At 36.9% G+C, this 22623-nt stretch overlaps 1 protein-coding gene across 8 annotated transcripts in view; it reads left to right on the top strand.

The window, feature by feature from the left end:
* The window catches only part of RYR2 (ryanodine receptor 2), a 740314-nt gene that overhangs the window by 311833 nt on the left and 405858 nt on the right, over positions 1-22623 (top strand). For all 8 annotated transcript variants that reach the window (XM_032883093.1, XM_032883091.1, XM_032883088.1 and 5 more), the window contains 3 exons: positions 2282-2296; positions 15599-15673; positions 19438-19516. In XM_032883093.1, the coding sequence (XP_032738984.1) occupies positions 2282-2296; positions 15599-15673; positions 19438-19516 (169 nt within the window). The remainder of the gene's footprint in view (positions 1-2281; positions 2297-15598; positions 15674-19437; positions 19517-22623) is intronic.

The raw sequence follows: 22623 nt of genomic DNA, 5'->3' as shown, positions 1-22623 counted from the left end.
TTTCACCCTAAAGAGGTAAAATCTCCCCTTTGGGTTTCATCCTTCACCAGTCTCTTGCAAGACAGAAAGCAGTGTCAATCCATGGTGGTGTCTGGACTCTGTTTATAATCTTGCATTTCTGTATCTCATCTAATAGAATTTTAGCTTTTACCTAATTATCTTTCCGTGAGGGAAAGAAATAAGTGTAAACTTGCAAGCATAAGGTGATATTATCCAACCTACATCAAGCCTGTTCTCTAGTATTTATCTTTATGCATGGATTTCTTTGTTTGTTTGTTTGTTTTTAATCAAGTCAGCAATGCTTAAAGGATTTTTGTTACTTTTTTGTTGCTTTTTAACATACCTATACAGCATTTGCACTGAGATTAAAATAACATATTTATCCTTTTTATTTTAATGTATCTTGCATTTTTTACCTTGAATGATCCATTTCTCACAATGTTACTACTTTGTTATCACTAGCCCTTAAGCCAAATGGACCAACAGATGATTTGTACAAATAGCTATTGTCAGTAATGCCATAATAATCTTTTAAGTTTTTGATTATCTTTCGATAATGTGAGTCTACTACATCTGCTGTTGTTTCTCATTTTATAGATGGATATTTTAGCTTTTGCTAATTTTCAGTTTTAATTCTCATTTGCTCTATATCCAGATTATTCTCCCCTGTGATGTGCCCTTCTTATAGTTAGACACAATTTAGACTCTGTGAATAGCAGACCTCAGACTCCCCTGACCATTCTTTTTTTCCTATTTACTGCAGACCTGAACTAGTTTAACCTTAGATAACTGACAATATTGGTTGAGAACATTTCCCAAGGAAAAATCTCCAAAACCTAGATCAATTAAAAAAAAAAAACAACAACAAACAAACCCTCATGAATAAAGTATCTGTCATAAACCATGATCTGTAACAAAAGTTTGGATTTTTGTTTTTCTCTGAATTAAGCCTTAAAAAATGATTTTTCCTTATTCCTCATGTGGTGATAGCTATATGTATCACCAGAGGTCACATTTAGGAGGTGATTGGTCCATTTCATCATGGAAAATAAGTTTTCTGTTGTCATTTACCATTATCACTTACAAAAATGTAACCAACCAGCCTATGTCTTTAAAGCTAAGAATGAAATGGTTCTTTACACTTTTTCCTTAAAATTGTAATAGTACGGGGGGGTGCCTGGCTGGCTTAGTCAGAAGAGCATGCAACTCTTGATCTTGGGCTTGTGAGTTTGAGCCCACCCCTTGGGTGTAGAGATTATTTAAACAAATAAAACTGTAACCAAATTATAATATTAAACACAGAAAAAAAATCGAGTCATAATAGAATTGCCATTTAGTTATATATAAGTTACTATGCAAGTATGTTTCAGGAACACTACTGTGGTATTTACAAATATCTCTGTTAGAAAAATTCCCCTAGCTGTTTTCTCCAAAATGAATATAAATATGTGTATCTTTTCTCTGTAGGGCTTACATGCTGTGACAATGAAATTTAATCCTAAGTTTGGAAATACAGTATCATTTTTCTTTCATAGCTCTTTTTCATCTGTGTACTTCTCCTAAGAAGAGGGGGTCAAACTCTATGGGTCTAAAAGAAAATGAGGATATGCCATGTACTTACTATGTTTTTAGAAGCAAAAAAGAGCTATTATAATAAATGTAAATCGTGAGAAGAGGCTGTGTCATTTTAAAGGAAAAAGAAGTTTTTGTGATTTTTCTTTGACAATCACATCTCACAATATGTAGTGTGTAGGACTTGCTTATTGTTATTTTGCATGAAATGGGAGCAGTTTATCACAGCATTTTATTTTATAATCCACCTTACCTGTTTCTAATCCACAGTTTTTACAAAACTCTGTTGCATTGCTGTTTATATCATGGCATTTTTATGCAAAAGATGAAATAAAAAAATGTAAAGCATTTTCGGAGTATAGTTTTTTAAATTTTACCTTTGCTTTTTGTTTTGTTTTGGGTGCTTAGCTATGTTGTGAATTGAATCACGCATTAAAGCAGAGGAGCATGTTTTCACAGGAATAGGAAAAACTAATGTAAAGACATTTTTGAAGAGGGCTACAAAAGTTTTGCGTGCTACAGCTTTTCTCTAGCATGTAGTTGATATTAAACTTCCCTTTGACACCACAGCAAGTGTGGTTTTTTATGCTTATTGTTCACATAACTTCATTTTGAATGGTGGAATCTTTGTAAATAAGAGATATTTAAAAACAAGTCTTTGAAATAATATCTATTTAATATTTTCTCTCTTTTCTTTATGCCCTTACAGAAATTCATGATGAAGGTAAGACATTGGATCATCTGTTATGTATGTAATACTTTCTGCATTTTAAGTTTGGCTTACCTTTACTTATTTTCAAATTCATGGCATGTCTCATTTTCAAGTTTTTTAAATGTAAATCAAATTTTGGAACTTGTAAATTAAATAAATAAGTCATGCATTTAGATTTGACAGCTTAATGAACAACATTTGACATCTTGGGTTGTATTGTAATATGTTGTTTTATTTAGCCAATGCTAGGAATTTCTCCTGTTCAAACATATATTTTTGGGAGGGGAGGAGCAAGATGGCTGAGGAATAGCAGACCTAAATTTCATCTGGTCCCAGGAATTCAGCTAGATAGTTATCAAACTACTCTGAACATCTACAAACTCAACAAGAGATAGAAGAGCAGCAGTTCTAGAAACAGAAAAGCGACCACTTTCTGGAAGGTGGGACGTGCAGAGAAGTGAATCTGAGGCTACTTATGGGAAGATAGACTGTGGGGGAAAAGGCTGGCTCCTGACAAGTGGTAGAGCAGTAGAGCACAAAATTGGAACTTTTAGAAGTCTGCTTTACTGAGGGACATTGCTCCAGAGGCTAAGCAGGGGATAGAGCCCTCACTGGGACAGTGTGGTCTGAGGACCCTTGGGTCACAGAAAGACCAGGGATGTCTGAGTGAGGCAGAGTTCCCAAGTCCCAGGGAAGCCAGCTGCAAAGCAGACCCATGGAGTGGGCTCTCAGCTCGGGGTTGCCATAAACCGTGATCTAAGGCACACAGTTGGGCCACTGCTTTTTGAGCATGGTCCCCACAAGTGGCAGATCCAGGGAGACTCCCCTTTCTTCCCCCAGGAGGAGTGGAGCAAGAGTGTGCTGGAGGCCTCGCTGGGTCTGGAGATTCCACATGGGGTTGTGTGCAGAGATAGAAATGCTTGGTCAGATGCTGGGTGAGCACTGAGCGCAGCCAGACACCAGAGAGATAGGAGTGATTGCTTTTTTCTGAGGGTGCACTGAGGAGTGGGGCCCGAGCTCTTGGCTCCTCCAGGGCTGAAGGCCTTCTCCATTCTTGTCCTCCAAAGCTGTATGGAAAGCATTCAGGGAACAAAAGCTATCAAGAACAAACCTGAGCAGATTACTTAGCCTGGCCCTTAGCAAGAGCAGTGCAATTCTGTCTACGGCAAACACATTTAAGAATCACTGCAATAGGCCCCTCCCCAACAAGATCAGCAAGAACATCCAGCCAAGACCAAGTTTACCAATCAGTGAGAATTGCAAGACTCCAGCACTAGGGAAATAGAGCGTATAAAATTCATGGCATTCCCCCCATGATTCTTTAGTCTTTCGAAGTTAATTAAAAATTTTCTTTTCTTTTTCTTTTTATTTTTTTGTTGAAGTTTTCTTTTTGCCTTTTTCAACCAACTTCATATCAATTCCTTTTTAAAAAATCTTGTTTAATTTTCATTTTTAAAGTCCTATTCTATCCCTTCATTGTATTTAACCTTTTTTTGTATGTGTATACACACACACACACACACACACACACACAGAGGAGATTTTCTTTCTTAAAATTTTGGGACACAGTATCGTCTAACAGACCAAAATATACCCTAAATCTAGTGTATGGCTTTGTTCTAGTCTCCCACCTGATCACATTCTCATCTCCTTTTTTATTGTTTTTCTTTTTCAAACCAACTTTTTATCAATTCATTTTTAAAAATATTTTTCCATTTTCATCTTTAGAGTCATATTCCATCCCTTCATTGTATTTACCCTTATTTTTGTGTGTGTGTGTATATATATATATATATATATATATATATATATATGTTTTTCTTTCTTTAACATTTGGAAGGCAATTTCTTCTAACAGATCAAAATATACCCAAAATCTAGTGTATAGCTCTGTTATAGTCACCAGCTTGATCATATTCTTATTTTTTTCCTTTCTTTTCCCCCCAGTTTCTGATTTGTTTAGTGTATATTTTTGGGGGGTCCATGTTATCCTTTTAGCATTTTGTTCTCATTCATCGATTTTTCTCTGGACAAAATGGCAAAATGGAAAAACTCACATAAAAAAAAAAGAATAAGAGGCAGTACCAACTGCCTAATTAATATGGATATTAGTAAGATGTTGGAAGTAGAGTTCAGAATGACGATTATAAAGATACTAGCTGAGCTTGAAAAAAATCATAGAAGATACTAGAGAATCCCTTTCTGGAGAAATAAAAGAATTAAAATCTAACCAAGTCAAAATGAAAAAGACTATTAATGAGATGGAATAAAAAATGGAGGCTCTAAACTGCTAGGATAAATGAGGCAGAAGAGAAAATTAGTGAAGACCAAATGATGGAGAATAAAGCTGAGAAAAGGAGAGATAAACAACTATTGGATCAGGAGGGGAGAATTTTGAGAGATAAGTGATACCATAAGATGGAACAATATTTAGTAATTGGGACCCCAGAAGAAGAAGAAAGGGAGAGGGGGCAGAAGGTATATTGGAGCAAATTATAGCTGAGAACGTCCCTAATTTGGGGAAGAAAACAGGCATCAAAATGCAGGAGGCACAGAGAACCCCCCTCAAAATCAATAAAAATAGGTCAACATCCTGTCTTCTAATAGTAAAACTTAAAAGTCTCATGGACAAAGAAAAAGTTCTGAAAGCAACTCGGGGCAAGAGGTTTGTAACCTACAATAGTAGAAACATTAGATTGATAGGAGACCTTTCCACAGAGTCCTGGCAGGCCAGAAAGGACTGGCATGATATATTCAGAGCACTAGATGAGAAAAATATGCAGCCAAGAATATTATACCCATCCAAGCTGTCATTCAAAATAGAAGGAGAAATAAAAAGCTTCCAAGATAAACAAGAACTAAAAGAATTTGCAAATACCAGACTAGCCCTACAGGAAATATTGAAAGGGGTCCTCTAAGCAAAGAGAGAGCCTAAAAGTAACAGACCGGAAAGGAACAGAGACAAAATAGAGTAACCGTCACCTTACAGACAATACAATGGCACTAAATTCATATCTTTCAATAGTTACCCTGAATGTGAATGGGCTAAATGCTTCCAATCAAAGATACAGGGTATCAGATGGGATTAAAAACAAAAAACAAAAAACAAGACCCATTGATTTGCTGTCTGCAAGAGACTAATTTCAGACCCAAAGATACCTCCAGATTTAAAGTGAGGTGATGGAAAACCATTTACCATGCTAATAGACTTAAAAGAGAGCTGGGGTGGCAATCCTTCTAGCAGACAAATTAGGTTTTAAACTAAAGACTATAATAAGAGATGAGGAAGGACACTATATCATACTTAAAGGGTCTATCCTACAAGAAGATCTAACAATTTTAAATATCTATGCCCCTCACATGGGAGGAGCCAATTATATAAGCCAATGAATAATAAAATCAAAGAAACACATTGACAATAATACAATAGTATTAGGGGACTTTAACACCCCCTCACTGAAATGGGCAGATCATCATCTAAGCAAAAGATCAACAAGGAAATAAGGACTTTAAATGATACCTTGAGGGACGCCTGGGTGGCTCAGTTGGTTAAGCAGCTGCCTTCGGCTCAGGTCATGATCCCAGCGTCCTGGGATCAAGTCCCACATCGGGCTCCTTGCTCATCAGGGAGCCGGCTTCTCCCTCTGCCTCTGACTGCCATTCTGTCTGCCTGTGCTCGCTCTCTCTCCCTCTCTCTCTGACAAATAAATAAATAAAATCTTTAAAAAAAAAAAAAAGATACCTTGAACGAGATGGACATCACAGATATATTCAGAACATTTCATCCCAAAGCAACAGAGCAACAGGACATACATTCTTCTCTAGTGCACATGGACAATTCTCCAGAAACGTTCACATCTTGGGTCACAAATCAGGTCTCAACTGGTACCAAAAGATTGGGATCATTCCCTGCATGTTTTTGGACCACAATGCTCTGAGACTAGAATTCAATTACAAGAGGAAATTTGGAACGAACTCAAATACATGGAGGCTAAAAAGCATCCTACTAAAGAATGAATGGTCAACCAGGAAATTAAAGAAGAATTGAGAAAATTCATGGAAACAAATGAAAATGAAAACACAACTGTTCAAAATGTTTGGGATACAGCAAAGATGTTCTTAAAAGGAAAGTATTTAGGAATACAAGCCTTTCTCAAGAAACAAGAAAGGTCTCAAATACACAACCTAATCCTACACATGCGGAGCTGGAGAAAGAACAGCAAATAAAGCTTAAATCCAGCAGGAGAAGAGACATAATAAAGATCAGAAAAGAAATCAGTGAAGTAGAAACCAAAAGAACAGTAGAGCATATCAGTGAAACTAAAAACTCGTTCTTCAAAAGAATTAACAAGATTGGTAAACTCCTGGCCAGACTTAACAAAAAGAAAAGAGAAAGGACCCAGATTAATAAAATGATGAATGAAAGAGGAAAGAACACAACCAACACCAAAGAAATACAATTATAAGAACATATTATGAGCAACTGTAAGCCAGCAAATTAGACAATCTGGAAGAAATGGATAAGTTCTTAGAGACATATAAACTACCAAAACTGAACCAGCAAGAAATAGATAATCTGAACAGACCCATAACCAGTAATGAAATTGAAGCAGTAATCAAAAATCTCCCAACAAAGAACAGTCTAGGGCCAGATGGCTTCCCAGGGGAATTCTACCAAACGTTTAAAGAAGAATTAATACATATTTTCCTGAAACTCTTTCAGAAAATAGAAATGGAAAGAAAACTTCCAAACTCATTTTATGAGGCCTTGATCCCAAAACCAAAGGCCTCATCAGAAAGGAGAATTACAGACCAATATCCCTGATGTACATGGATGCCAACATTCTCCCCAAAATACTAGCCAATATGATCTAACAGTCCATTAAAAGGATTATTCAGATGACCAAGTGGGATTTATTCCTGGGCTGTAAGGTTGGTTCAACATCACAAATCAATCAGTGTGATACAATAAAATAAAAGAAAGAACAAGAACCATAGGATATTCTCAGTAGATGCTGAAAAAGCATTTGACAAAGTACAGCTTCCGTTCTTGATCCACACTCTTCACAGTGTTGGGATAGAGGGTACATCCCATAATGTCATCAAAGCCATCTATGAAAAACCCACAGCAAATATCATTCACAATGGGGAAAAACTGAGAGCTTTTCCCCTAAGGTCAGGAACACAGCAGGGATACTCACTATCACCACTGCTATTCAACGTAGTACTAGAAGTCCTAGACTCAGCAGTCAGACAATAAAAAGAAATAAAAGGCATCTGAATTGGCAAAGAAGTCAAACTCTAACTCTTTGTAGATGATATGATACTTTTTGTGAAAAACCCAAAGGGCTTCACTCCAAAACTGCTAGAACTCATACAGGAATTCAGTAAAGTGTCAGGATATAAAATCAATGCAGAGAAGTCAGTTGCATTTCTATACACCAACAGCAAGACAGAAGAAAGAGATTAAGGAGTCTATCCCATTTATAATTGCACCCAAAACTATAAGCAGGAATAAATCTAACCGAAGATGCAAAGAATCTGTACTCAGAAAGCTATAGACTACTCATGAAAGAAATTGAGGAAGACACAAAGAAATGGAAATATTTTTCATGCTCATCGTTTAGAAGAACAAATATTGTGAAAATGTCTGTGTTACCTAAAGCAATCTACACATTGAATGTAATCCCTATCAATATACTATCAACTTTTTTCAAAGAAATGGAACAAATCCTAAAATTTATATGGAACCAGAAAAGACTCCAAATAGCCAGAAAAATGTTAAAAAAGAAAACCAAAGTTGGCAGCATCACAATTCCGGACTTCAAGCTCTATTACGAGGCTGTCATCATCAAGACAGCATGGTACTGGGACAAAAACAGACACATAGACCAAAGGAACAGAATAGAGAGCCCAGAAATGGACCCTTAAGTCTATGGTCAACTAATCTTTGACAAAGCAGGAAGGAATGTCCAATGGAAAAAAGCTAGTCTCTTCAACAAATGGTGCTGGGAAAATTAGACATCCACATGCAGAAGAATGAAACAGGACCCTTTCCTTACACCACAAAGAAATAGACCCAAAATGGATGAAAGACCTCAGTGTGAGACAGGAACCCATCAGAATCTTTGAGGAGAAAAAGAACACAGGCAGCAACGTCTTTGACCTCAGCCACAGCAACTTCCTCCCAGGAACATCGCCAAGGGCAAGGGAAGCAACAGCAAAAATGAACTATTGGGACTCCATCAAGGTCAAAAGCTTTTGGACAGCAAAGGACACAGTCAACAAAACCAAAAGACAACTGACAGAATGGGAGAAGATATTTGCAAATGACCTATCAGATAAAAGGTTAGTATCCAAAATCTATAAAGAACTTTTCAAACTCAACACCCAAAGAACAGAGAATCCAATCAAGAAATAGGCAGAAGACATGAGCAGACTTTTCTGCAAAGAAGATACCCAAATTGCCAACGGATACATGAAAAAGTGCTCAGCATCCCTCGGCATCAGGGAAGTACAAATCAAAACCTCAATGAGATACCACCTCACACCAGTCAGAATGGTTGAAACTAACAAGTCAGGAATGACAGATGTTGGCAAGGATGTGGAGAAAGGAGAACCCTCCTACACTGTTGGTGGGAATGCAAGCTGGTGCAGTCACTCTGGAAAGCAGTATGGAGGTTCCTCAAAAAGTTGAAAATAGAGCTACCCTACGACCTAGCAATCACATTACTGGGTATTTATCCCAATGGTAGAAATGTAGTTACCTGAAGGGGCACATGAACCCCAATGTTTATAGCAGCAATGTCCACAATAGCCAAACAATGGAAAGAGCCTAGATGTCCATCAACATATGAGTGGATAAAGAACATAAGATATATACATACATACAGTGGAATATTATGCAGCCACCAAAAAATGAAATCTTGTCATTTGCAGCAACATGGATGGTACTAGAGGGTATTATTATGCTAAGTGGAATAAGTCAATCAGAGAAAGACAATTATCATATGATCTCTTGGATATGAGGAATTTAAGAAACAAGACAGAGGATGATAGGGGAAGGGAGGAAAAAAGGAGGGATGATGAAACCATAGAGGAAGATAAACCATAAGAGACTCTCAATCTCAGGAAACAAACTGAGGGTTTCTGGAGGGGAGGGGATGGGAGTTGGAGGGATAGGATGGGTGGGTGATGGACTTTGGGGAGGGTATGTGCTATGGTGAACACTGATGAACAGCAGATCTATACCCCTAAAATAAATAATATATGTTAATTTTAAAAAAAGGAAAAAATATTTTTTCAACAGCTTCCTTTAGCGTTTTCACTCTGGATAAGGGGATGCCTGGGTGGCTAATTGCTTAGGGATCCAACTCTTGATCTTAGTTTGGGTCTTGTTCTTAGGGTAGTGAGATCAAGCCCCACCTTTGGCTCTGTGCTGGGTATGGAGCCTACTTAAAAAAAAAAAAAAAAAGAATTTTCACTCTGGATTATATTCACTATTTTGTTTTAAGCTGTGTTGCATGAATACAGTAGGAATATATACTGTGGGAAATTAGAAGAGGCATCAAGAAGGTTCTATTGAATTACCTAGTCCAGGAGAAGTGAAAATAATTTAACTTCTTTTCATTTCTTAACCAAATTAGAAAAATGGAAATGTTTTCAAAGGAGACAAACTCAAAGAGGAGAGTAAAGTACACAGTCATGTTATTGAAGAAAATATGCAGAAGAAGGGGAAGAGCAGAATGTCATCGTTTTTAGACATAAACTAGATTTTTTTTGTTTCATTTGTTTCATTTTTACGTACCTGTCCTGTTTCTTATATACCATTTATGAAATTTAATTTTTTTATCCTAGAAGTGAGGGAACAATAGAGAAACTTACTGTATTCACTTAGTTAAGGCTTAATATAATTTAAAAATTCAAAGGCATATCATTTAAAAAGGTATAAACTATGAGACCTGCTAAATCAGAATTCTGGATGTAGATTAAAAAGGGGGACTGAAATAAATAAATTTAGTCATTAAGAAAAAATAAAAGGCGCCATGTAATAAAGGACGCCAAGTGTTCATGTTAGCCTATGGAATTACTTAGCTAAGTCTGTCATTACTATTTTCGGAAACTCTGATCCAGGAGCTTTGTGGGGTCCCAACCACTGCACCTTTAGTCAACATTAGGAATTTGACAGTTCATATGGGATGACAGAGCAGAACACTTCTTCAAAGACATCTGTCAAAAAGGACATGAGACATTTTCCAAAATTTCACGTAACTGTAGCTATTAGTTTTCAGTAGAAGATACTAATTATAACACTGGATAGAGGACATTAACCACTTAGTTAAACATCATGAAACAAGCATTTTAACTGGGAAAATGGTATAAATAGTAACAAAACCTGAGTATGCCCTATCTATCCTTGCACCTTTTAATACACAGCTAGTGAAATTTTGTTTGAAAAACTCCATTTTTCTTGCCACATCTGCCGTTAGTATACTCCTTTTATCATCTTGCCACTTTACCCTATCAATCCCTCATCCAGTGTTTCATCCCCTTGGAAGAAGGTGAGTGGAATAGTTACCTGAAACTTCTGTTCCAAGCTCTTTCATGAGAGCAGGTTCATATAAAAATCAATGCAAACAGCAAGATGATGTGCAGAATCAATTTAAACCAGGCAGCATATCTAAAATAACGTAATTAGGTTCTAATTCCTTTTAATTGCAAAGCCAGAAGCCCAGTGGCTTATTTTCTTACCTGCACTGAATGATCTGGGAAGGTTAGAATCTTGAGCAGAGGGGCTATGCGTGAAATTATAGTATTTTAAGCCGCTTAAAAGGGAAAAATGCTGAATTTTCTTCAGCTGTCATCTTTCAGGCATGGTTTGCTTTGGGTTTTGTACCTGGACAGGCATCATCTGACCTCCTAGAAGTAGACAGATGCTTTCTGATGGCAGGAGCCCATTTGTGCTCTTGGCACAATGGTTGGTCACTATTGCCATCAACCTTAAATCTGCCCCCCTCTTCAGAGGCTTTTGGTTAAGCCCGAATCAGAACTAAGCCATCCAGTGCCAATGACTGTCTTGACAATGTTCAGCTGGCTCTGTCAGATACGTTTATTTTGCACTGATGCCAGACTTCTCATTATTACAGTCATTCTACGAATCTGTTATGTGATTCACTATTAAAGATGGCAGCCCTGTGAGTATCTCCAGCTGCTGGGGGACCCCTAGGTTGACCAGAACCCACGGCTTCATAGTTCTGTGTGGCTCTGGTTGATCTTGAGCCGTTCCCGTTTGTGTTTCTCAGATAATTTGAAAGCTTAAGCGTGGAAATATTTTTGTTTTTCTCCTTGGAACAACTCATTTCTCAAGTTTTACTATTAGTATTTCAAAGTAAACAGTAAAGCTTCTCTACTTAAATAGCTGAACACAGTGAACAAAGTTCTATAATGCAAATTTCTTATCCTTGCTGTCTGTTGTTTTAAATTTCAGTGGCTTAGCTAAGTATTACCTGTAGTAATAAATTCCTGTTGCGATTTCATTGTTTTTCTTGCGATAGCATGTTATGTCTTATCCGTCAAGGGCTGTGCAGTTCTGTAGTTGGGCTTATTAAAAAAAAAAAAAATTTGCATAATAAGGGTCTGGAATTATGAGAAATGTCCTCCATTTGTTAACATAGCATTTCTGTACAGAAAAAAATGAGAAAAACAGAAAACTTAAAATGTTTAGATAGTATATGGTTAGTAAATTAGACAGTTTTAAACAGCAGCCATACAAGTGACATGTTAATAAGCCAATATATAACACAAACACATGTTTAAAGAATACAGAACAGAAAAAGAAAACAAAATTCAAACAACAGAAGCACAGTATCAATGATTTTTATGTGCATGTAAACCCCTTAAGTTTATCTTAGTCATTGCTGTTACAGTTTTATGTTTTATGCTTTTCTGCTCTTACATTTTAACCTAATAGTAATACTTCAGATGGGGTTACAGGGATCCCATTTGTCCCCCTTCCCACAGAGGGTAACAGATGAATACATTACACCCATTGACTGCATATTGTTCTAAATAAACATAAATGTAGATGCATTTACATCAAAGCTTTTACTTATAATATGGGTCCCCTAATTGGACATCTTTGGCAAGCTAGAGGCATAGGAATGCCTATCAATACTAAATTGCTGTTAAGATAATTGGTGTAAAGCTTGAGGCTGGTTTAGAATACATAGAGCAGTGTTGTTTGAGTGTGCTCTGGACTCTTTTATCCATTTACAGCTGCTGAGCTGTTGGTTTTTACACCGTTGTGCATCCCTAACCCTGCCGGTCATTTCAGGGGGTAAGGGGACCAAACCAACACACGGAATCGAAAGCACGTTTTTCACTGTTATTTTCAAAAAAAGTCAAATTCTGCCTTTTGATAACCGTTGCTTAGCTCCCCAACGTCAGAAGTACGGAGAGTTTGGAGATGACAGTTGGTAATTTTTTTTGTTGTTGTTGTTTTCCCTAAGAGGGCTGCAGCTCCTTTACATGGACCCCATCATCTACAGGAGACGCCAGTTGTCTCACAAAGGCTGACTTCTGGGTCATGGTTCCGCCTGGGACCAACTCACAACCATAATACAGGCTCTAGGAATCCTATGGGCAGGGCTGGGGGCAGTGGATTGACAGCTGCATTTTCAGGGACAGGTAGGGTCTAAGTCACACTTGGAAATGTATCTGAGGGACATGTCAATTTCAGGTACTACTTCGATGGAGAGGATCTGATAATCCATCACATAGTTGGAGGCATTAAGAAACATACCATTATTCATACATTAACTCTTAAAATTCTCTTTGCTGTTAGTGTGCAGATATTGGAAGGAAACTACATGAGATCCAGTATGTAATTGTTGAGTGAATAAGTTAAGTTTTTTGGAGAAAACGTTGATCCTCAGTGCAGAAGAATATATAATGTGAGCTTGTTATGCATGATACCCTTGGCATCAGGTTATCCTACTTCTCAGACAGTAACCTTCCAATCAATACTTCTGAATGATTAGGACAGAGTGTTTCTTTCTTATAATACTTACTGGAAAAAGCAGGACTAGTTAAAGTATAGATGGCTTTAGTGTGAAATGAAAGTGTGTGTTCACCTTATGTAAAATTTAATTCTTTTTTTCAGTTGATACATTTGAAAGCCCTCCTTACTTTACCCATGTGTTAGCAGTTAACACGTTAATTTCAAAAAGGAAAAAAAAAAAAAAGCCAAGATTGTCTTTTCCTGTGTGTGATCTTGAAAGGCAGGCCAACCTTGAGCTTCCTGCTCCATGAGCTTGACTGACTCCTATCTAGCTGGTCCTAGCACGGTTCTCATAGTGTAATATGGTCGTATAGCTGAGTGCTTTCAGGTGTAGTTTTGGGGGACTAAAGGGAAAATGGACCTTTGTTCCAGGATCCTGAATTACAACTGCTTGTGATACACCACCCAGCAGTGATGATCTTTTTCTTATTGAAATTCGTCTAGTGGAGTCCCAACAGTCCACATAAGGCACAGTATTGTAGAATCTTGAAGGAATAACCCTAAAAGTGGCTACCAGAAGTTCCCTATAGCAGGAGAAGTCCCTAAATATTTGCTCACTTAAAATAAAGCCAGGAGCAGGCCAAATTTAACAAAAAAATTAACATGATGCAATAAAAATCATAGAAAAGAACCAAGGTGACTCTTTGGATGATTCTCACATACACATTTTTTTTTTTTTTTGAGAAATGTTTGTTGAATGAACAGGTTATCCAGTCTGCTCGAGTGGAAATTACACATTTTTTCTGATTCAAAACCAGTTAGAACAATATCTTTTAAAATGATAAGTTGGAGGAAGAGTGGTGCAGACCCTGTGACAGAAATTGCATTCACTTTGTGTTAATAGTGCTCTCTTAAATAACGAAGTTGATTTAGTGTGGATTATCTGCATACTTTTACGAGAGTTCTGTTAAAACTAAGTCTGTGGTGTTGATTTGTATTTAAGTAGTGAGGAAATTGATAGTGTAAATATCTGTAATTGTCTAATTGTGTAACATCTATAGTTGAAAGAAAATTCAGACACCATGACACTGCATATCTGTTTTAGCTTAACCAGTTTGAACATTTACATTTGTGTGTGCATGTGTACGTGTGCACGTGTGTGTGCGTACACACATACATACACAGTGTATGTATGTGAACTCTGTGGGCAATCTTTAGAGTGAAAGGAGCACTTGCCACTTTTGGGTTAAATCTAAGGCCTTGTCCTGCATTTCTGAAAAATTTTGCTTTGATTGGTCTGACTGTCCAATATTGTTCAAATTTATCAGTATTTTAAGGCTTTGGAGCCCACATCTGGTATGAAAAGGTAAACTCCTATCAAAGTGATCCAAATCAGACTAAGTGAATAAAATTATCCTTAGCCACACTAAATAGAATATGTTATTTAAAAAAAATGAAAGTACTTTTTAAAGAGGGCCTTGTTCTGAGGAGGAATGTGATTTTGCAAAGTAGATTTTTCTCTTTTACTCTTTTTTTCTGTTTTTTTTTTTTTTAAAACAGTTTTTCTTATTGGAATACCTTTCCATACCTGTTGTAAGAATGGTTTTGAGGTCTTTTAAACATAACATGAAAATAAAGTTATTTTTAGACATTGTATGGACTAGGGAAGGAGATATCTTGAGTGAAAAGAGGTATAGTAGTATTAGATATTAATGTGTTTTCTTCACTTCTTAAAGTATACACAGCTTAGTATCCTCACTCTTTATGCTAAGCTCTCCTGGTGATTTATAAGCATGCTAAAATTGAGAAGCCTTCCTCAATTTCACATAAAAAATGTGAACTCTTTTTAAAAAACAGTTGAAGGGCGTGAAAAAATTTTAAACCAATAGATGATTTGATCAAAACTGTGTTTTAGGAAGAGTCGTTCATTGAACAGATATTTATCCTTATTGTATGCCAGGCATTTTGCTAGGAACCTGGTGGGGGGGGGATGGTGAATAAAGTACCATAGTCCCTACCCATTTCAGATCACAATATGATGGGAAATAGAGATAATAAATAACTATGAATAAATAATTACGAATTATGCCAAAGTCAAGTTCATTCTTTGAGGACTGGATCAACTGCCTACCCACAGTAGAGATTTTCTTGGTAGCCTTATTCCCATTTAAATATTCTTTGATAGAACTTTGCTTAGTTTTACTTAGTTCTTTCCTCTTAAACTTTTCCTTGATAACAAGAGAGTATCTTAATGACTTAGTTACGATTACTCTTTATTTTTTTTTTCCTTGTCGACCCCTCTTTTTTTTCCCACAGACTGCTCAAGGTGGTGGTCATCGGACACTCCTATATGGACATGCCATATTGCTCCGCCATTCCTACAGTGGCATGGTGAGTAGGCATGTTGGTATCCTCTCTCAGTTGGTCCATTTAGACATAAATCATCAGGAGACATTGGTAATAGCTTTTCTAGGGATGTATTAATGAGTTCTGTAATTGTATGTGTTCTTCAATATCTTTGTACCTGGTTCAATTTTCTCATTTATAAAATAAGAATTAGCTTTGATGACCTGTAAAGTCCTTCATTTCTATCATTTGTGACTCCTGTTTTTTAGTCTCTTAATAGACTGCTTTTAGGAGGAGGGAGGCATAAGAGTCAAGAAGTATTTCTCAGTTCTGATCATTTTTAAATGGTTCATTTATTAGAAAATTAACTCATATGATTAAAGAAACAGATATGATTAAAAAAGCTATATCCACATGGGTTATCCTTATACGTATGGATACCCATACGCATTTCCATCTGTCTGTGTAGGTATATGTTTGTGCACTTCTGTATATTTTTATGTTATGTAAAAGGATACATTTCATTTATTTTATAATATATATAAAAGTTTCATTCTATTCTTTTAAAAGGTTTATTAAGTTATAAAAACAGCACATACTCATGAAATTTGGAAATTACAGAAGACACAGTTCTTCACAATCATCTTAATGAGAGAAAGTGTGGGGACTTCTAACAAATTGTAATCTTTTCTCTTATAAGAATTTTATGTAATTGAGATCTTACTGCATAACTAACTTATATCCTGATTTTTAAAACATATTGTTTTAGCATAAGCATTTTCTACATCATTTAAACTTTTCATCAGTATAATTTTTGTGAATACATGAGGGTCCAACCTTTGGAAGTAAAATATAATTGATTATTCCTTTTAGGAAGGAGATAATTCTGATATTATTTAAATCAGAACAGGTGACTAAGCATAAACTCATAAAACATAAAAAATTATCAGTATTAATCGCAAATACCAGTGTGAATATCTGACTTAAAGTTCTAGTTAATTCAAAAGTATAGGAAGAGAAGTATAGGAAAAGTATAAATATGATTTTAATGATGCCTTAATATCATTTCTATTAGTGTGCTTCATCATATAAATAGAATCAAACAAGAAAAATAACAATCATCTTAATAGGCACTGAAAAGGATTTATTAAAACTCAACATCCATTTCTAATAAAACTAAGCATTGATTAATTTCTCAGTGAGAAAGAAAATATAAGTATCAAATCAGTAACCAACATCAATTTTAACTGTCAAACACTAAGGTGATTCTTGACAAAACTAACTCAAAAAAATAAAACCAAAAATATCTCTTCAACATTGTTCCAGAAATCTTGGCTGACACAGCAGGATACAAAATAAATTTAAGGCATGTACTCTAGTAAAGTGGCTGGATACTAGATAAATATGTAAATACAGTTGCATAGAGCAATCATGCATTAAAAATTCATGGAAAGAATTCTGTTTCTAATACCAGTCAAAACATGAAAAAAAAAAACATGAAATAATAAACATAAGGGACTGTTTTAAGAAAAGTACCCTTTATACGTATTGGGTTAGGAGCCTGGACCTGGTCAGTAGATCTAGGTTTAGGCTCACTTTCCTATATGCTGTTCAGCCTTGGAGACCGTGCTGAACTTCTTTAAGTCTGTCATTGCATTTTAATATTTTATTCATTTAAATGTTATTTAGCACCTACTGTGTGCTAGGCACTGTTCAAGATGCTGTCTATTGTTGTGAAGAAGATCATATCCTTGTCCTTGTCCTTGTGGAACTTAATGAACATTTAGTGGAATAATTACGGTACTTACCTCATAGTTGTTGTGAACAATGTTAGACAAGAAAATGTGTTAATAGTCACAGTACCTAGTACTGTAATATTATTGCATAATATCATAGAAGACTTTAATAGGATAAAAGCAGACATTTAATATGTTTACATCTAAAGTCTGTAAATCTCAGGCAGCCTTTCTCAAGGTCCGACTCACATTCCTACACTGGCTAAGAACATGTTTGGGGACCCTCAAAGTATCTTTTCTATAACCTTAGGAGCCAGTGTTTTGCCATCAAGGGACAGAAATTGGAATTTCCAGGTGAATTTGATTTATATCCCAATGGCACTGACTTCCATTTAATATGTCAGCACATCTGTCCCCCGATTGGTTCATCTCCTCCCTCCTCACACTCAGACACCCACTGAGGTGGATGGACCAGTTTCCCAGTAAGACTTTTCTAGACTTTGCCTTATTTGTCCAGTGACTCTGGGAGATCTGGGCTTGCTCGGTGCCTGGAATTGGCTCTGACTACTCTTTGCAGGGCGTCTGTTCTTGCTGACAGCGCACTCGTTTGCTGTGGATGGTAGTGTATCTTGAGCTCATGCTATGTTCATCCTTGTGTCCTCATTCTCTTTTTTTTTTTTTCTTCCTTCATTGCTTAGTCTTATTTTTTTAATTAAATTTTTTTTATTAACATGTATTATTTGTTTCAGGGGTACATGTCTGTTACTCGTCAGTTTTACACAACACACAGCACTCACCACAACACATATACTTCCCAGTGTCCATCACCCAGCCACCCCGTCCTCACTGCCCTCCCCTTCAGCAACCCTCAGTTTGTTTCCTGAGATTAAGAGTCTCTCATGGTTTGTCTCCCTCTCTGGTTTCATCTTATTTCATTTTTTCCCCTCTTCCCCTATGATCCCCCGCCTTGTTTCTTAAATTCCACATTTCAGTGAGATCATCTAATAATTGTCTTTTTCTTATTGACTTACGTCACTTAGCCTCATACCCTCTAGTTACATCCACGTCATTGCAAATGGCAAGAGTTCTTTTTTGATGGCTGCATAGTATTCCACCGTATGCTTTTTGTGTGTGTGTGATATCACATTATTTTTTATCTGTTTTGTCCATTGAAGGGCATCTTGGCTCCTCAGTTTGGTTGTTGTGGACATTGCTGCTTCTTTTCACTACATCTGTATCTTTGGGGTAAATACCCAATAGTGCAATTACTGGGTCGTAGGGTAGCTCTATGTTTAACATCTTGAGGAACCTCCATACTCTTTTCCAGAGTGGCTGCGCCAGCCTGCATTCCCACCAACAGTTTAAGAGGGCTCCCCTTTCTCCATTTCCTCACCAGCTTGTGTCCTTATTCTTATACCAGTTAACAAGGTTTTTGAGGTTGGAATGGGGTTAAGGGAGTTGGACTGACTTATCCTAAACTTCATGTCCAACAATATACAGTTAAGGAAACTGGAGGAGGAGGGGGAGATGTAAGGAGACAGTGGTGTTGCAAGAACTGGATTGTTCTTGGGGAAACCCACACACAGGCACACGGGAGAGTACCTCACTTCAGTGAGGTCACATGCTGCACAACAAAATAAATTCCAGATGGTTTTCAGAGAGTTAAGATTTTAAAAATGAAAATGAAACTAGAAGATGAGAGTGAATTGTTTTTCAAATTTCTGGTGGGAAGGAAGATTTCCAACTGTCAGATCAGGTTGTATTTCTGCTTAGGATCATGAATATCTCATACAGCGAGAGATGTACAGACATATCCCCAGTTAGGTGTCATCTTCTACCGACAGAACACGTTTCCTCAGTTGTTCATGAGTGGGGGGAAAAAAAGCGCATCTCCTACTGAATGTTGTGTAAGTGTTGTTCCACCTCCTGATGAAGAACCTGGGTTTTGCACAGAAGCGTCCATATGTGAAGAAGAAGACTGATAGAGCAGAGATTTACTGGTAGCAAACTCAGAATTAGACCCCCTCAGGACTAAAAATGCTCAGTGACAACGACTGATTCTGTATCTTCTAGTATCTGTGCTGCCTGTCCACCTCCCGGTCTTCAACTGATAAACTGGCCTTTGATGTTGGCTTGCAAGAGGACACAACAGGTGAGCACCTTGTTCCCCGAAGAGGCTGCGTTCCAAGAGAATGTGGCAGGGATGGGACTGGAAGAAGTCCTAAGACATAGAGATACGGTAGATAAATGTTCTTATGGTTGGAGTCAGGAAAACAAAAATGAATGCCTTTCTAAGGAAAATTTTTAGTAGAAGGAGGAAGTGTATGTTGTTCCTGTTAGTTTGTCATTGCCATGTAATTTAGCTGGATGTTTAAACTGTATCTCAGACCTTATTCTTTTTAGGGATTTGGCTAGAAAAACCATACTTATTACCCGATTTACTGGCTGTTAACTGTATTAGTGTGCACTGATCTGTTCGTGAAATAGCCTGCAAATTTCTTTTATCTTTTATCTTAAAAATAGTTTGTCTAAAAAATGAAACATACTTAATATCAGCGTTGAAGCAAGAAAGATAGAAAATGAAAGTGCTTCATTTCTGTGTCCAGAGGGCTACAGATCTGTCTGAATACACATGTATTTTTATATTTCGAACCAAAATGTATACATAAACACATTTATCTTTTTTTTTTTTTAAGATTTTTTATTTATTTATTTATTTATTTATTTATTTATTTATTTGACAGAGAGAGATCACAAGTAGACAGAGAGGCAGGCAGAGAGAGAGAGGGAAGCAGGCTCCCTGCTGAGCAGAGAGCCCGATGCGGGACTCTATTCCAGGACCCTGAGATCATGACCTGAGCCGAAGGCAGCGGCTTAACCCACTGAGCCACCCAGGCGCCCAAAACACATTTATCTTTTCAGAAAATCGAAATAGGAGGACAGAGGCCCTATTTTTTATTCTGTTACATTTTATACAGCTATGTTCAATGTGATTATTTAATCTTTTACAATGAGCATGCATGACTTTTAGAATTAAAAATAAGTAAAAGACCAAGTAGAAATAAAAGGAGGGCAGTAGACCAACTCCTATTAAGTAGTTCCTTTCAGAGGTGGGATCAAGCTTTGCCCCCACATCTACCCCCGATTTGTATTTTATTTTATAAATATTATTTTATTTTATTTATTTATCTTTTTTCCTATTCGTATTTAAAAAAATACTTTCCCAGGGGAGCCTGGGTGGTTCAGTCAGTTAAGGATCTACCTTTGGCTCAGGTCTGCCTTTGGTTCAGGTTGTGATACAGCAGTCCTGGGATCGAGTCCTACATTGGGCTCCCTTCTCAGCTGGGAGCCTGCTTCTCCCTCTCCCTCTGCCTCCCCCACCGCAACTCGGGCTTTCTCTTGCTCTCTCTCTCTCTCAAGTAAATAAAATCTTTAAAAAATACTTTCTTGTACTCTAATATTGAGACAACAAATGGATAAAAATAAAGTAATAGTCACCAACCCAGTTAACTCTTAAGAGACCAGTACATCACTATGCATGAAAATTCCAGAATTCTAGACACCAAAAAGATAAGTATTATTTTCTTTTTCTCTTTTTTAAAGATTTTATTTATTTATTTTAGAGGGAGGGAGAGTGGTGGAGGGGCAGAGGGCAAGGGAGAAGCAGACTCCCCACTGAGTGCAGAGTCCCTCATGGGGCTCATCCTAGGACCTTGAGATCACGACCTGAGCTGAACCCAAGAGTCAGCCACTTAACCAGCTGAGCCATCCAGGCTCCCCAAGATAAAATACTGTTTTTGATTTTTATTTCCTTTTATAGAAGCTCAGTCATTCCTCTGTGTCTTTGATAGTTGTTAAAAAAATTTTCTCTTTTGATATCCTTCAGCAGTAGTTACATGAAAAAGTCTTCAGTTCTCTTTCTCAAAAGGAGTAAAGAACATGCCTGATCTAGAATTTGTTTTCATACACTTGAGATGATTATATAAGTCAAAACAACAAAATGAGGTAGTCCCTCTGCCTGATCCCCTTATGCTACTATTTTTCCCATAGCTTTTTACTTCATCTGAATTGCTGTGTTATTATTATTTATTATTTCTTATGTGCTTTGATCAGAATTAAACTCCTAAGGCAGTTGATTTTTTCTTCCTTGTTTATCGATGCATCCCCAGCTACTAAAGCAATGATTGACAAATAGCGGGTGCTTTATAATTGAGTGAATGAATGAAAACTCCCTGCAACTCTAAAAATGTGAATTGGATGAATAATGAGTCCTGTAAGGTGACGTTAAGGTAGGACTATGGTTTGTCCAAGAAAAGCATCTCAGGGTTCATTACAGACTGGCTGTAAGAATGCTTGAGAGATGTTACTGGATGATTAATTTACCCATTTATGCAAATTGAATTTTTATTTAGTGCCTGTAGTATCTGGGGATACTACTCCTGTAGGAGCTGGGGAAACCCCAATGAATAAAACACTTAAAGTTCCTGCTGTTACGGAACTTATATTCTGGCATTGCGGAATTAGCAAAGAAGAAAAAAACAAGTATTAGGGAAAAACAGTAAAGCTGGTGAAAGGGATGGAGTAAGTATTAGATAACGGATACCACCGAAAAACTATTCTCATTTTTGGATAGAGCTTGCATTTAAATTCTAAAAGGAACTATAAACAGTTTGAAGAATTGTTTATATAAATTTATACTGTAGCTAATGGGCCTGGAGAATGAATTGTTATGCGGCTCATGAGGCTTATGCTTGACTAGTTCTAGAAAAAATTATTTGATTTGGGGACGCCTGGGTGGCTCAGTTGGTTAAGCAGCTGCCTTCGGCTCAGGTCATGATCCCAGCGTCCTGGGATCGAGTCCCACATTGGGCTCCTTGCTCGGCAGGGAGTCTGCTTCTCCCTCTGCCTCTGCCTGCCATTCTGTCTGCCTGTGCTCGCTCTCTCTCCCCCTCTCTCTGACAAATAAATGAATAAAATCTAAAAAAAAAAAAAAAAAAAAAAATTTATTTGATTTAATGTGTACCCAGTTATTTTTATAATGCATCCTTCTATAGTAGGATTCTTTTATATAATTTTGCCCTTAGTTTAGTGGAAACTACCACCTATTAAAATAAAGAATAAAAACAAGGCACAGAATAGTAAAATTTCAGGGACAACACTGCATCTATTTTTAATCTGTATCCGCCACAAGTACAGAGTTTTAAAATTGATAGAACACAACTGTTGCATTACAACACCCCAAGTCCTTTTGAAAATCAT

Source organism: Lontra canadensis, unplaced genomic scaffold (genome assembly GCF_010015895.1).
Source record: "Lontra canadensis isolate GAN:19392208 unplaced genomic scaffold, GSC_riverotter_1.0 scaffold85, whole genome shotgun sequence".
NCBI lineage: Eukaryota > Metazoa > Chordata > Mammalia > Carnivora > Mustelidae > Lontra > Lontra canadensis.
This window is presented reverse-complemented; position numbering and strand designations above follow the sequence as displayed.